The 14,871-nt window shown below is 35.9% G+C and overlaps 1 protein-coding gene across 1 annotated transcript; it reads right to left on the minus strand.

The window, feature by feature from the left end:
* Nucleotides 1–4,113: 4,113 nt before the first annotated feature.
* On the minus strand, nucleotides 4,114–14,871 carry chst3a (carbohydrate (chondroitin 6) sulfotransferase 3a). Its single transcript, XM_007249490.4, has 3 exons — nucleotides 14,376–14,871; nucleotides 9,244–9,468; nucleotides 4,114–8,260 (listed from the first exon to the last, which is right to left on the minus strand). The coding sequence occupies exons 2-3, from the start codon at nucleotides 9,321–9,323 to the stop codon at nucleotides 7,072–7,074; spliced, it is 1,269 nt and encodes a 422-aa protein (XP_007249552.3). The 5' UTR covers nucleotides 9,324–9,468; nucleotides 14,376–14,871; the 3' UTR covers nucleotides 4,114–7,071.

Raw genomic sequence — 14,871 nt, forward strand, 5'->3', positions numbered from 1 at the left:
TATTTACAGCTCAGGAAAAAAATAAGAGACCATTTAGAAATGATGAGTTTCTTTGATTTTACCAAATTGAAAACCTCTGGAATATAATCAAGAGGAAGATGGATGATCACAAGTCATCAAACCAAGCTGAACTGCTTGAATTTTTGCACTATGAGTCGCATAAAGTTATCCAAAAGCAGTGAGTAAGACTGATGGAGAAAAACATGCCAAGATGCACAAAAACTGAAATAAAAAAAGGGTTATTCCACCAAATATTGATTTCTGAACTCGTTCTGAACTTTATCAATATGAACTTGTTTTCTTTGCATTATTTGAGGTCTGAAAGCTCTGCATTTTCTTTTGTTATTCCAGCCATTTCTCATTTTCTCTAAGTAAATGCTCTAAATGACAATATATGTATTTGGATTTTGGGAGAAATGTTGTTCGTAGTTTATAAAATAAATCAACAATGTTAATTTTACTCAAACATATACCTATAAATAGCAAAACCAGATAAACTGATTTAGAATACTGTGTATTAGTAGTGTCAGTCGCTGAAAATATTTTTCACATTTATCAGACAAGCTTTCACTAATTAATTTTGATTTTAAAAAGTTCAATCCCTATTTTTGAAAGTGAGAAAAAAATAAACATGTAGTGTGGTTTGCCTGGCAAACAGACTGGAGCCTTTTTCTTTTTTACTTCATTATATTATACATCAGGGTAGTGATGCTGCTTCTTTAAATAGAATCTGTTAATGTGCTGAGAGCTTTAGCATCAAACACAAGGAAACTCAGACACAGAAGCTTTAAGGGAGAAAATGAATTCCAGTGTAGTGCAGCCCACATGGCTCAAACAGTAACACAACTCCGCAATGTTCCAACTTTAACAACTTTATTACACATATACTGTGGATTAATCCAGAGATTAATTTAGAACAATTCCTCACTGAAGAGGCAGAGATTGAAGAACGAGAAAAGGAGGAAGGGTTTGTTATGAGATTGAATCAATGTTTTAGCTTAAATTAAACCATGTTTACACCCCCCATATTATGGCAAGCCCTGGGCTTTTGGATTACCTGATAACAGTCTGTATGATCCCTTTCGTCATTGGTCCAAAGCCCATAGCATCTATTTTTTTTTTTACTAATTCTATTTTATTCTATTTTTTATTACTAATTCATCTCACTACACACATTTTCACATTTTCTTGGTGTGATGATCTATCCCTGATTCCTCAGAGGCCAGAGAAATCAGTGCCACTTCTGAACGTGGTTCACATAAAGCTTCTGTTTTGTACAGTTTTTTTTTTGTAAGTTTTAAGCAGCATTTTGTGAATGTAACTCTGTATTGTAGTGCTTGGGAAAGATTTACTGAAGCAATCAACTATTCTATCAACTATTGTTAATTAAAGAAAGTCCCTTTTTTGTCATTATATTATCCCATCATATCCTGTCTATCAAAAGTGACACTATTTATTCCTATTTTTAATGTGTTTTCATGGACTGTAGCTCGTGTACAGTACGCAGTAAGCAGTGGTTAGTAAGAATTAGTGTGGTCTGCATGTCGGGGACAGACTGGGAGGGCAGGTCAGCCCTGCCTGTCAGCCATTAACTGCGGATTAGTGCTGGACCCCACACCCTTTGAAGAGGGGATTCTCCTTACATCCGCTCAGGAAATGGTCATGCTAGTGCAAACACTCACACAAAGGTTTTCAAGCCTACTGTATAAAGCAGTGAAATTGGGTGAGCAATGTTTTAAACAAATTGTGTGTAAGTGAATCATACACATGTAGAACTTAAGTAAAAACACATAAGAGGCCTTCTGTAAAGGTCAAACTGTCACTTTTACTAAAATAAATTAAATGTGTCTCCAAAATAAGAGCTTTACAGTAGAAACAAAAAAAGTAGAAAAAAGGAAGTCAATGTAAAAAAAAAAAGTATTTTTTTTATCATGGAATTTTGACACAATATGAAAAACAACTGCCCGATTAACAAAATTTCATAAATAAAAAAAAACTGGCAACAGGTTTTTATGTGACAGTGCCTATTTTCAGGCATGTTAAAACAGTACATGACAGGAACAAAATCAAATCTTTTTTTTCTTCTATTTATTTTAATGATCCTGCTTGAAGGGAAAACCCAGAAACACCACCACTGCCCTCTGCTGGTATAATCTGTGTATTTTCTCTAAATGTTAAAGGCTTCTTTTCAGTATTGTATAAGGTAGGTTGGAAAATGCTATAAATCATGCTGTAATTAGAGGTGGGTGGAAACCCTTAGACAAGTCAAATTATTGCTAACTAAATTATCTTTCTACAAATGCACGATAGAACACACTAAAAAAAGCTTTGAAAAATAAAATATATATATAAAAAAAGAAAAACGAAATAACCTACAGGCATATAAAACATCCAGCATATCTCAGTATAGGAATTGTATTTTTTTTTTTATCTTTTTGCTTTAAAACAAAAAAATGTATGAATCAAAATATAAAAAATATAGAACATTTTTCCAAATGTAAAGCAAAAAAACAAAAATAAATGTTCAATCTCAATGACAAAAATGTGAAAAGAAAAGTATAAAGTATAAAAAGTATAGTTTAAAACAATATAACCTCTTTTTCTTTTATAAGGGTCTCCCTCAAGATGTATTAGTAAGAAAAAAATTAATAATTATCTGTCTGTTATCTGTCTATTTTGAGTAAAGTGGAAAGAGGGACATTTCCAAACTAGACTTTTTCCATAGAAATTGTACTGAAGCATCAGTACTCAAAACCATATTCAGGTGAAAAAGGGTTAAAAAAAAATCAAAATCATACTGTGATGAAAGAAATTAATTATGTTAATTTAAACAGATTAATTTAAACAGACCAGTTCCCGCACATTGTACATTAATACTGAAGTGATTCAGACTTCAGAAACAATTAGATGGGCTCTTATCTGAGTTGCCGTAACTCTTGGTCTTTCTTTCCTGGGGTAGTCCTGATGAGAGCCAGTTTCATCATAATGTTTTTGATGGTCTTTGCGACTGCACTTGAGGACACATTCTTACTTTAGGTTCTTGAAATGTATAACATTGACTGACCCTCATTTCTTTTAAGTATTTTTTTACTTGGTTGAGCTGTTAAGTTTACTTGCCATAATGTGGATTAGAACATTATTCAAACAGGGTTATTCACTGTGAACCAACTCTACCTCTTCACAACACAACCAATGGTCTGAAACACCATCAGTAGCAGGAAATTCATGTAATTAACTCATGACGAGGCACAGCTGTAAACTGAAAGCCATTCCAGGTGACTCTAGCTCATAAAGCTGATTGAGAAAATCCAGCCAAGGTGTGCAAAGCTGCCATCTAAGCAACTGGTGCTACAGGTGCTACTTTGTAGAATCTAAATACTTATTTTGGTTTGTTCAACAATTATGTTTATTCAGTAATTAGTTTGGATGACTTTAGCATTAATATACAATGCATATTTTTTTAAATAATGAAATAAGCTCCAAAATTTTGACTGGTAGCATACAAGTAAAACAAATGTTTTAACTAATCATTTTTAAGATATATTTTGGCTATTCTTGGTAATATAATACAGTAATACTACAAAAATAAATAAGCTTTTTGGGCAGTTTTGTTTTACATTTGGCTGGATGATTAATAAAAATATATATATTTGAATGTATAGAAAATCTACTGATAACCTGGCCTTTAGAATGTGTACTTTAATGGTTAAAAGCAGATAAAAAATGAACATAGCAGTAGTAAACGTTACAACCCCAAATCAAACATATATATATATATATATATATATATATATATATATATATATATATATATATATATATACATATGTATATATATATATGTTCTTTTATTTCTTCCAAATTCCAAATAAAAATATTGTCATTTAGAGCATTTATTTGCAGAAAATTTGTCATGGCAGAAATAACAAATAAAATGCAGAGCTTTTAGACCTCAGAATTTTAGGAGTTAAGAAATCAATATATTCTCCTCCACCAGTCTTACACACTGCTTTTGGATGATTCTTGGTTTGATGGTTAGTGATCATCCATCCTCCTCTTGATTATATTTCAGAGGCTTTTCAATATATATATATATATATATATATATATATATTTTACACTAGTAGTTTGTATTATGCAACTTCCTGATTCTTCATGGGTAACAAGGTTTCTTTCTACAGACATTTGAGGTCAACGGAGGAATTCTGGAACGAATGCCCCCTTTCCCTTCCCAACCCCCCTTTATCAATCCCTTACTGCTCCCTCGCTCCCTGCGGAGAGCTCAGTTGGGGTACTGAAGTTAAACATTAGAGTGTTTTCACTTCACTTTGCTTTGAGCAAAATATTAGCAAGGCTTCTAAACCCAGAGCCAAATTTTTGCTTCCAATCTTTTTTTTTTAGTATCTTTTTCCACATTATCTTTTTTTTTATTTCTTAAATGTATAATCAATTTCTGAGGCGTTTCTGTATGTCCTTTAATAATAAATGACAAATGTTGTTATAGTATATTAAGTATGCATTAATGTCTTCTTCATAGACTGGTGGTGTGAGCAGTAGCGTGAGGGGTGGGGGTGAGGGGGTGTTGAGAGGTGAATAGGCACGTTTGTGTGCTCTAAAGGCTGGAGGCAGTGAGGCAGTGGAGAGAGAGAGAGTATGAAAGAGTCGTTCAGCGGCAGTGTGAGCCTCAGTGTGGTCAGAGCAGTCCAGAGTGGGCGCGGCACATCCTGAGAGCGGGACACACACATGAGGAGCCTTGTTTCCCGCTGGCCGGCTTGCTTGCACAACGCAGCCTTATGAGAGCCTGCAGTGAAGCTCGGCCAGCACTACAGGCAGAAGTGAATGAGTTAAAGAAAACGAATGTGGAAAAGAAAATAAGGCTGCTGTACACAGTTGACTTTTCTGGACTCTTCATCTTTATGTTGCATGTGTCCCTGCATGATGAGCCCAGTCGGTTAAACTGAAGGATTTACATTCCATTGCTTTTTGAGGTATAAGGTTCAAACTATAACTCAAGTACTTCTATGTATATACAGTAGCGATTAAACGGTTAGCGGTTTTATGGTAAACCACAGTAAAATTCATGACTGTTATTACTGCTGTTTCAAATGTGGTTTAAAACAGGTGATGTTAACAGGTGACTGTGATCGATATTTGGTTTAAAAACTGTATTTTAAGTCATTGAGAAGCAAATACAGGCAGAGGTTCTTCAGCTTAAAAAAGGCATAAAAATGTATTAAACATTTAAAATCTATGTTCTTCAAAGAAAGAATTAATTTTTTTAAATTATATCATTAAACCATTCAAGGGATTTGGAAGAATTTCAATGTGTAAATGTGTCTTTTTAAAGGAATGGATGCTATATGCTCTGAAACAGAGATGAAAAAAGTAAGATGTGTTTGCAGGAATAACTGGAAAAAATAATACCAAAAAATCTTCATTGCCTGTTATCCTATATGTGTTTTTTAAAGCCAACACTTTATCTTATGGTTAACAAATTGGGGCCCATTAAAGTCTTATTCTCATTCTTGTGCTAAAAATATTTTAATTAAACATTTATTTATGAAAGATTTATTCATTGTGCATTAAGCCTTATTCCATGTGACATAGTACATAGTTGGGGGTCTCTTATGTGGGGACCACTAATAATTGCTGTATTACGGTAGTTGTTATAATAGACAACAAATGCTCTGTTACCCCACTACTTTTTTTTACCCTTTTTTAAGAGTTGTGAGAAGGATCAGAGACAATGCAGAAATGGATGTGTATTAACAAAGAAAATGAAGCTGACCAGAAAAAGCATTAAATATATTGGGTCACTGTCTGCAATCAAATCAAGTCAAAGTAAATTTAAGAAACCCTGTCCTTGTATTTGCATTTTTCTTACAATCCCATCTTTTTCTGATTTGAGTTTCTAGCTTGGATATTGTCCACTTCAAAATCCACAATATCCTTTTCCCAAAGAAGGGGATTTAAATCACTCAAGGACTGAGAGTCAATCTGCAGTTAATAAAAGTGACTGGTGTTGGTTATTAGCTAGGTTCTATATAGCATTGCTAAAATAAAAAACATTTTTTACAGGTCCTTATGGTTTTCATAGTCAACACAGTTACTGAAGAAGTAAAGTCAGCAAAACTTAAGAACAATTCTCCCTTTATCATCAATGTCTTTTATTATTAGTCTTTGACATTTGTAGATGACCTATTCCAGCTGCAGAACCCACAGGCCTTTCATTTTTTGCTGCAAAATGAAACAGTCCCTTTTAATGTATTTTACGTCAGTTTCCTTTTTAAATAACCCCCAAATTTTTGAACTACTTGTTGTCAGTTCTTGTTATAATATTGTACATAAACATTTTTCAAAGCATGACAGACGTTAGAGTTCATTTATTTTCCTGTGCAGAGGTCTGTTTCATTCTTTAGCTCTTTTGGAAAATAATGCCTTCATTGTGTTCACTGAACACTGACCACTTTCAGAGTCCTGCATGTTTCTACAAAATGCTTCCTTTCCCAGAGGAATACATGTTGATGTAAAACAAAGTAAAAAAATATGCTGTTTCAAAAACTATAACATCTGATATTAAACGTAGTTATACACAATAATACCAGCTTGCCCATGGCAATAACACAGAGTTCAGTAAAACGAAAATATTAAAAACAAAAACAGTTTTCTTAAACATTGGTTAAAAAAATAACTTCCCTGTCTAGCCATTGGCTAAAAATGTCTACAGTCACAGTTTAAAGTAAGAAAGCGCAAAATGTAAAAACTAATACCATGAACTACATAAACTCATTCACACACACACACACATAGTAGAACAAGTATAAACCCTTTTTAAATTAAAGCAGCAAATATAATGAATTAATAATTCATTATCTAAATTAGCCAAACCCAGCTGAAAGCACTTTGTCTGATTAAAGCTACACCACAAAATGAGAGCTGAAGGCACTGCAGTAACATCTGTGCTCCAGTGTGCTACTTATCTGCTTGTAATAAGGCTTGTAGTCAGGCTTGGTTTTAGTACTTCAAACAAGATGCCAAATAACAAAACAAACAAATTAAAAATGTGAGCTATCATAAATTAAATAGTTTTTCTTCAAGCAAGCTAATAGACTTATTAAACAGTGTCTGTTCACTGTCAACAAACTTATACCCAAACAGTTCCATGGTCGGTCCACAAACATCTTGCACAACTTGTGCTAATTTGAAGGGTATACTGAAGCGCCACTTTTCCACCTGTTCAGATGAGTTTTTCTGTGTAGAGTACACCCCACTGGCAACCTCTGAAGCGTGGGTGTTCTTAAGAATCCACTCCCTCGCCTGTGATGTGAAGGGAATCCCAGTAAACCTGTACATTTCAGCTGCTTTCTGCATGGGGTACCTGGCAATGTCCTCATAGCGCACTAGCATGTAGCGGTTCTCCAACCAGTCTGGCCGGCTCAGGCCCAGCTCGGCAGACAAGCGGATTTGTTGGCAGTTCCCTTGCAGCCGTTTTACCTCTTCATCTTCTATGGGCACCTCTCCGTTCACTGCCCAGCTCTTCCAGGTTTGATACTTATTGGAGAAGGCCACCATTCTCGAGGCCAAAATGGCACGGGGGTCTCTCACCAACTGTATGACTTTGATATCTAATCTGGGGTCCTCCACTAGCAAGCGCAGTGTCTCCAGCTGCCGCACCCTTACCGTTTTGATAGCTCTGAATTCCTTTCCCAGACAGGCCTCTGATGCTAAGGTCAGGTTGAGGGGTCCGCAACGCCGTGTCTTGCAGCGATATCTCTCAAATAAATGTTTTACTACTGGTGAGCAAACTTGCTCCTCACACAGAGCCATGCTGGACTCTCTGCGGAACAGTGCAGGGGTCACGTGTTCCTGAGGGGTTGGGCTGATGAAGCGCTCCAGCAAAGAGAAGTCACACAAGAACAGGCTCAGCAGCACGTCTCTGTAGGCCAAGGAGGAAACCGTGGCATTGGGGATGTCCATGTCCTGCGAAAGCATCCTCTCAACATGCCACAGCGGTTCGAAGAGGTAGAACATGTTAGATCCCAACTGGTTAAAGAACTCGCCCACGAAGGAGGATCCAGTGCGTGTGGCAGCCAACAAGAGGATGTGCTTCTGACTGCCGTCACCAGCCTCTAGAAACTGGGTGGCGTTGTCATCGCCTTCAGCATCGTACTCCACGACCACAGGTGCACTGGTGCCATTGTAGAAGGGTGGAGGCTCCGGAGTCTGCCCTGTCTGTCGGAGTGTGAGTTTGTCAGAGACCCTGAAAGAGATAGAAATAAAAATAATGTAAAGAAGCATCATTTTTTACAGCCTGACCTATTAGTATTGGTACTGCATGCATATCATTTCAACATGCCTTAATTTACGCCCACAAAATAACTGAAATTATAATAACCTGAAGCATATTTATGAGAGAAGCCATAAGGCTGTTGCTGAATCCAATGAATGAAACTACAACTATCATACTCTTAAAAATACAGGTCTTACTAAAGGCTCATTTAGACTCACTCTAAAAATGAACTTGTATATATACATTGTCAAGGAATTAGCAAAAATACTGGCGAGATAAAAGCAGATGACAGAAAGAAGCCTTAGTCTGTATTTGAATTGTAATGTTGAGCATAAATGAGACTTAAAACTTTTATTTGAATTGTTACCCAACGTTTACATTCTTTACAAACAACCAAGCCACATAATTAAAACAAATCTTGTTTACTGCATTTAACCCAGCATGTAAAATGTAACATTTCTTTGTTTCTTTTAATATCGTTGCGATAATAATGCCATGTCTGTCTTGTGGACTCATTTGTGGGCCATCTGCCTCTTATCTGTAATCAGTCGATTTGTTCGTCTGTTTATGCTTGTCTGTGCTTTGCATGAACCTGACTAATGGACATCAATAAAGAACCTACTTAATCGTATAGTAGTGGAATGACTTTAAATGCAATTAAATGCAATCCAATTAAAGGTGCTTCTTCAGTGAGGCAAAGAATCAGTTTTATTTATAGCCTCATAACTCTAGATTTGAGTTATGTATGATCTTATACTAAAATGCGTTCAAAAGTTCAGACTGTAAACATTCAGGATATTTGAACTGTATTTGTAAGCTGTATAATCTCAAAAATATTATTGGATACATTGGGAAACATAACATTTTTCATGCTGGCACATTCTTAGACCCCAGAGGGATGAAAATTCAATATGTCATCAAGATAATACAAACTTAATGCATTAAAAACTCACCTTGATATGATATTATTTTCCTTTTCAATGATGACGAGTGCCACAATGCAGATGATAAGGATGGCATATTTATTCCTCATTCTTCACCTGGTTTCTGTTCAGCACGAGGGATTGGAATTTCCTCCAGGGCCTTTAAGAAAAGTTGTTCACCGGTGCCAGACAGTCGGATGCTGACTCAAACAGCATTCGGGTTCATCCCAGGTCAGGACATGACACAGAGCTGACCTGCATTAGGGGAAAGTAATTGGCTGTTAAAATCCTTCTGAAATGTGTTTTTATTTCTTACTGTCCTGTTTAACCTAGTACAGAAGACACCCCACAGAATATACAGAAAATGCATGAAGTCAGCTAGCCGGCTGTTTGAGGTGAATCAGACTTCTGACAGTGGAACATTCATGACCACTTAGAACAGAAAGGAAAGCCAGTACACTCAGACAGCCTCAGCTTTGTTCCTTTCTACTCAATAAACAGCAACCACTGTCATCACCTGCCCACTCTCGGCAGCTGTGAGGATGAAATGCCTTCACTGGACCACAATCTCATTCTTGTTTAAGAGCTAAACTGTAAAAAAAACAACAAAAAAGAGAGGGGGGGGGGGTCATCTGTTCAACCTAAACAAATGACTTCATATGGTAACAGGCCATTGAACTGAGTACTTTGACTAAAGCACATTTGGCTTAATAATACTGCTGTAATGTTCTGTATCCTGCAGGGTTTCTCATTCTCATTAATTTATTTACATCTATATGATGATTATTGTATTTTTACAATAAAATAATAAAATAACTGTGATCATTAGTGTCAATATTAAACTCCCTTCTCCAGTCTGCAGGTAACCCTGACTAAAAGCTTTTTTTTAGCACTTCTTATAAAGTTTGTACAGAAACACTCTCTGAATCACTCGCTGAAGTGTCCTTTCAGCAGAGGTTCAAGACCCCCGAATTCCAAGGAGTTTATTTGCTCTTCAAATGCCTCGTGTGGGGGATGGGATTTGGGGCTGAACTTGCAGTTACTAATAGATATTATATGACTGTTTTAAAACTATTTAAAGGGATTATATTTACTTGAAAGGTCAATTCGGAAAGCCTTAGAACCTAAGATAATTTAATAAACACAAACCTGTGATGAAATTATATAGATGAGAGACTACAGATATATACATTCAGTGTCCTGTTGTGTTTGTTCTGTGGTAATAAAACAAGCAATAGATATATTTGACAGAAACACTATTAACACACTTTACCCTGCGTTGATTATGGAAAAAGTCATGGGACACAATACAAGTCTCTTTTCTATCCTTTTATTTATCTTTAGTCATATTTAGTTCAGCACCTAATATATATAGCTCTCACTGAACTCATGTTCTAGGACTCTAAGACAACACAGCAGTGCTGCACAATATGGACAATACGACATATTGCAGTTCTGTTGTTACATGTTGTGACTGCAGCAGGCCAATGTCTCTGTCCTTCAACGAATGCTGCCTGCAGTGAGGCAGTACTTGAAACAGTGTATGCGTGTATGAACCAAACTGTCAGATATATTTTTCAGACTGTTTCCAGTCAAACCAACAGTCAGCGACATGAAATGTACATTCAGAGACATCAAATGTAGGAGGAATTTTTCTACTATTTGGGTCCATCAAGTAAGTAAATTATCTGCACAAAGCGTATCATTTAGGAAAAGACACAATTTTCAGGCCGTCAGTGAATGATAGTTTGCACTGTAAGTAAATATAAACCAATTATGTGAGCTTATTATGCCATAGCCATCAAACTGTCAGCGGCGGCGGCTGAGCTGAGATCTTTACATATTCAAAACCCACTGAAGCGTTTGACAAATCTGATGATCTGCTGAAGCAGAAACGGACATCACTCTGTTTATCATCCTCATACAAATTACATTAATGGCTGCTCTCACAGTCTGAAAGTGGCATCACGTGTAGAATGCAAGACTGAGAAACAGCAGTTCTGTTATTTTCATAACCATGCTTCATTATAGCTGGATTATAAATCCTCTTACAGAAAACCTATGCTTTGTCTGCCAATGGAACATTTTTGAAGTCTGTTTTTAGTGTGCAAGCACATAGTTCTTTATACATTTATTGACCGATCTACAGTAACTGGTCAAGAGGTCAATACGTTTGTTCATTCACTGTTGGGATAGCACATGGTGGAACCACATGGGCATCCCTTGGTGGGGCTTTTTTGTTTGTTACACCGAAATAATTTAGTGCTATTTTATGTCAAGTAACATGACACCCTGGGAGGAAGCTAGAATCAGTATCAGAGAGGTGTGAGCTATGCGAGTTTAGGGAGCGTGTTTCAGCCCTGTGTTTTTGTCTTGTTTCATTACTGAGCGCTTTGCGGTTCAGCAGTGCGTGATGGCGCCTCCTGGGAGACAGGCGCTGTTTAGAGGGAGTTCTCTTGCGAGATAAATCCACTATCACCAGTGACAGGCTCGCTGGTGCCGCCTGGCTCCATGGTTGTAGCTGTGGCAGGGGAGGGCTGTGGTGGAGGCAGGATAAAAGGATGGCAAGCACACTGGGCAAGCCCATGTACCAATTTTGTTATTGGCTGTTTGATGGAGAGTAGTGGCTAGAATTCAGCATTTTATCTCAATGAGCTGCAGTAGTAGAGCTTTGAATTTCAGTACACAGACAGTACTGATGTAAATAAACTGTCATACAGGACAGCTTTTATATATTAAAGATTCTTCTGAATTATAAAAAGTGATCAATTCATGAAAAAAAATTTAGAGTTTTTTCATAATTTCAAGTGGTAAATAATGTATTATTAAGATTATTGGAAAAGTGAGAAATTAAATCATATAGTTCTTTTAATTTTATTATATTATATTATATTATATATCATCATTAGATGATCTATATTAGTAATGAAACAAAATAAGCACTCAGTAATGAAACAAGACAATAACAGATAATTTGGTGTGGATATGTGTGTCTGTCTTTGTGTGTTCTATAATTTATCGCAAAATTGATCACAAAAACAAATTATTGCAATGTTACTGATTCATCAGTATCATTTAGGCGTTGTTGATGATATTGATTACTAAGATATAGTGTCCTAAGTACCACTAAATATCATGCTAATTGTTTACTCCAAATAAATATCTGTATATTAAACAAACATCAAAATAAAAAAAGAATAAAAGAAACTCCACTAGCATATGGTTTTAAGATAAACCTGTAAACCTGCTTTTACCTACCATAAAACACCCATGACACCCATAAACCATTAGGCTTATCACTGTGTTTGGTGCTACATAAAATTAACAACCAGTGTGAAAAGTGTGGCCATCAGTATTACTTTCATGGGGTGATGAGTTTTTCAGTTTGTAATACCTATATAAAGCATGTGTGTAAGACTTATAGCTAAATAAGTTTAAGCTAAATAATAAAATGGTTGCAGGAATCAGAACTGAGACTAATATTTTTATTAATATATATTGTTTTTTTTTATGAAATCATGATTGTTCTTTTTTTTCCTTTTGCTATTTGTGGACTTTCTTGTATATAGTCTGCTTAGTGGCTAATTACAGATGGAAAAAGAGCAGCAGTCTGAATGAACAGAAGCACATTTCTGTTTACTACATCAAATAGGATTGGTCATTAGTAACTCACACCAAGCCGTTTAAGCACAAAGCATACCAGCAATACAACTCCTAACTTATTCAAGATCTCTATAATGCAAGTTTTACTACTAAAAGTACCATTTAAAGAGATGAACGAGCATTAATTTAATTTCAATAGTTTTGTTTAGCTTCATTATTATTAATATATTTTATTTATTTTATTTTTTTTATTTTATTTTTTTAGAATAGTAACCAGCCTCTTTTAACCTTACAGCAGCGTTATATTAAACACAGTGCAAACATAATCTCCTTGTATTTCTGTTAAGGAAAAGTGTAATATATGAAAATCACTGCCACATAAAAGAGATCTGACAGAATCACTATCTACTGAGATTCTTTCAAGCAGCTTCTATACAGCTTTGGAAAAAAATTTAAACACCACTTAGTTTACCACACTAGTTTATGAATCAGTTTCTCTGTTTTTGCTCTTTATATGTATATGTTTGAGTAAAATGAATATTGTTGTTTTAGTCTATAAATGATTAATAGAATAAAATTATAAATTTCTCCCAAATCCCAAATCAAAATACAGTTTAAAGCATTCATTTGCAGAAAATTAGAAATTACTGAAATAACAAAAAAGATGCAAAGCTTTCAGACCTTAAATACTGCAAAACAAAAAAAAAAAGGTCACATTTATAAAGTTTTAAGAGAAATCAGTATTTGGTGGATTAAACCTAGTTTTCAATCACAGTTTTCATGCATCTTGGCATGTTCTCCTCCACCAGTCTTACACACTGCTTTTGGATAACTTTAAGCCACTCCTGGTGCAAAAATTCAACTTGGTTTGATGGCTTGTGATCAAACATCCATCTTTCTCTTGATTATATTCCAGAGTTTTCAATTTGGTATAATCAAAGAAACTCATCATTTTTAATATCAAGAGCTACATTTTGTACTAGTGATAAAAGTTGCAGATATCTGTAATTAACTATATAACTACATTTTCACTAGTAAAATATGAATTACCATGTTCTTAAACAGTAACTATCAATGGACTAGTCTGACTTACCGGTATATTAAGGACATGAGGGTCTAGCAATATGACTAGTCAGAATGACTTTACATACATGTATATCTGACATTATTTCTACTCTTTTAGTAAAAACTGCATTACAGAAAACCTAAATTTGAGCTTTTATCAGTAAAATGGCATAGTACTTGTATCTCTGGTGTGATTTTATACTAGAATGGTTTGCCACAGACTCTGGAGAGTTTATCATGGACCTCAGAGAGGCGCTAACAGAGGACTTTCTCACACTGAGGAAACACCCACATCAGTCCCCTCACCACAAAACCGGCATTTACACCAACCAAACACCCCACAAACCGCATATTATATACTATAATAAGATTTACTGAAGGGTGTCTAAATCGTTATACTCATACTCCTCTATAAACCAGTATTTTTAACACATTTAACCCGTGAGAAAAGTGTGTTTAGTATAGTTTTAGTCCTGGGGAGTTCTTTCTCATACCTTTCTCTTCTCCTCTTCGCTTTACGGGCTCCCGCGTGGCAGCAGTCGCGCGCCCGGCAACAACATCTGCCTCGCGCTCCACACACACATATATAATAAACACACGCACATAAACGCACGCACACACACACAGCGAGAGACAGAGAGAGCGCTGCTTCTCCTTTTTAAAATACTCCAAACGGTAGTTAAGAAGTACAGGCAGAAAGCTCCTTTAAAACTCCTTTATCATCTCTCTTTCTCGCTTTCAGTTCTCCGCTTAAAGTTCCCTAAATAAAGACTTTTAGGTAAATGTTTAACTAGCTAGCTAACTCATGACATTATGCGTCCAAGTCCTGTGTAAACGTGTCCTAAACTTACACAGCTAAACTAGCTCTACATCTCTCTTTTCTCTCTCTCTCTCTCTCTCTCTCTCTCTCTCTCTCTCTCTCTCTCTCTCTTAGAGCTGCGGCCGGCCGGCTGCTCTCACTCTGCTCCCGAGTTTTTTCTCGGTGGTCGC

This window comes from Astyanax mexicanus, chromosome 7 (assembly GCF_023375975.1).
Source record: "Astyanax mexicanus isolate ESR-SI-001 chromosome 7, AstMex3_surface, whole genome shotgun sequence".
In the NCBI taxonomy this organism is placed as follows: Eukaryota; Metazoa; Chordata; class Actinopteri; order Characiformes; family Acestrorhamphidae; genus Astyanax; species Astyanax mexicanus.

Coding starts and splice junctions, on each gene's coding strand:
- chst3a (XM_007249490.4), bottom strand. CDS start 9,323: ATGAGGAATAAATATGCCATCCTTATCATCTGCATTGTGGCACTCGTC. Junction 8,261..9,243: donor GAAAATAATATCATATCAAG/GTGAGTTTTTAA, acceptor TATCTCTTTCAG/GGTCTCTGACAAACTCACAC.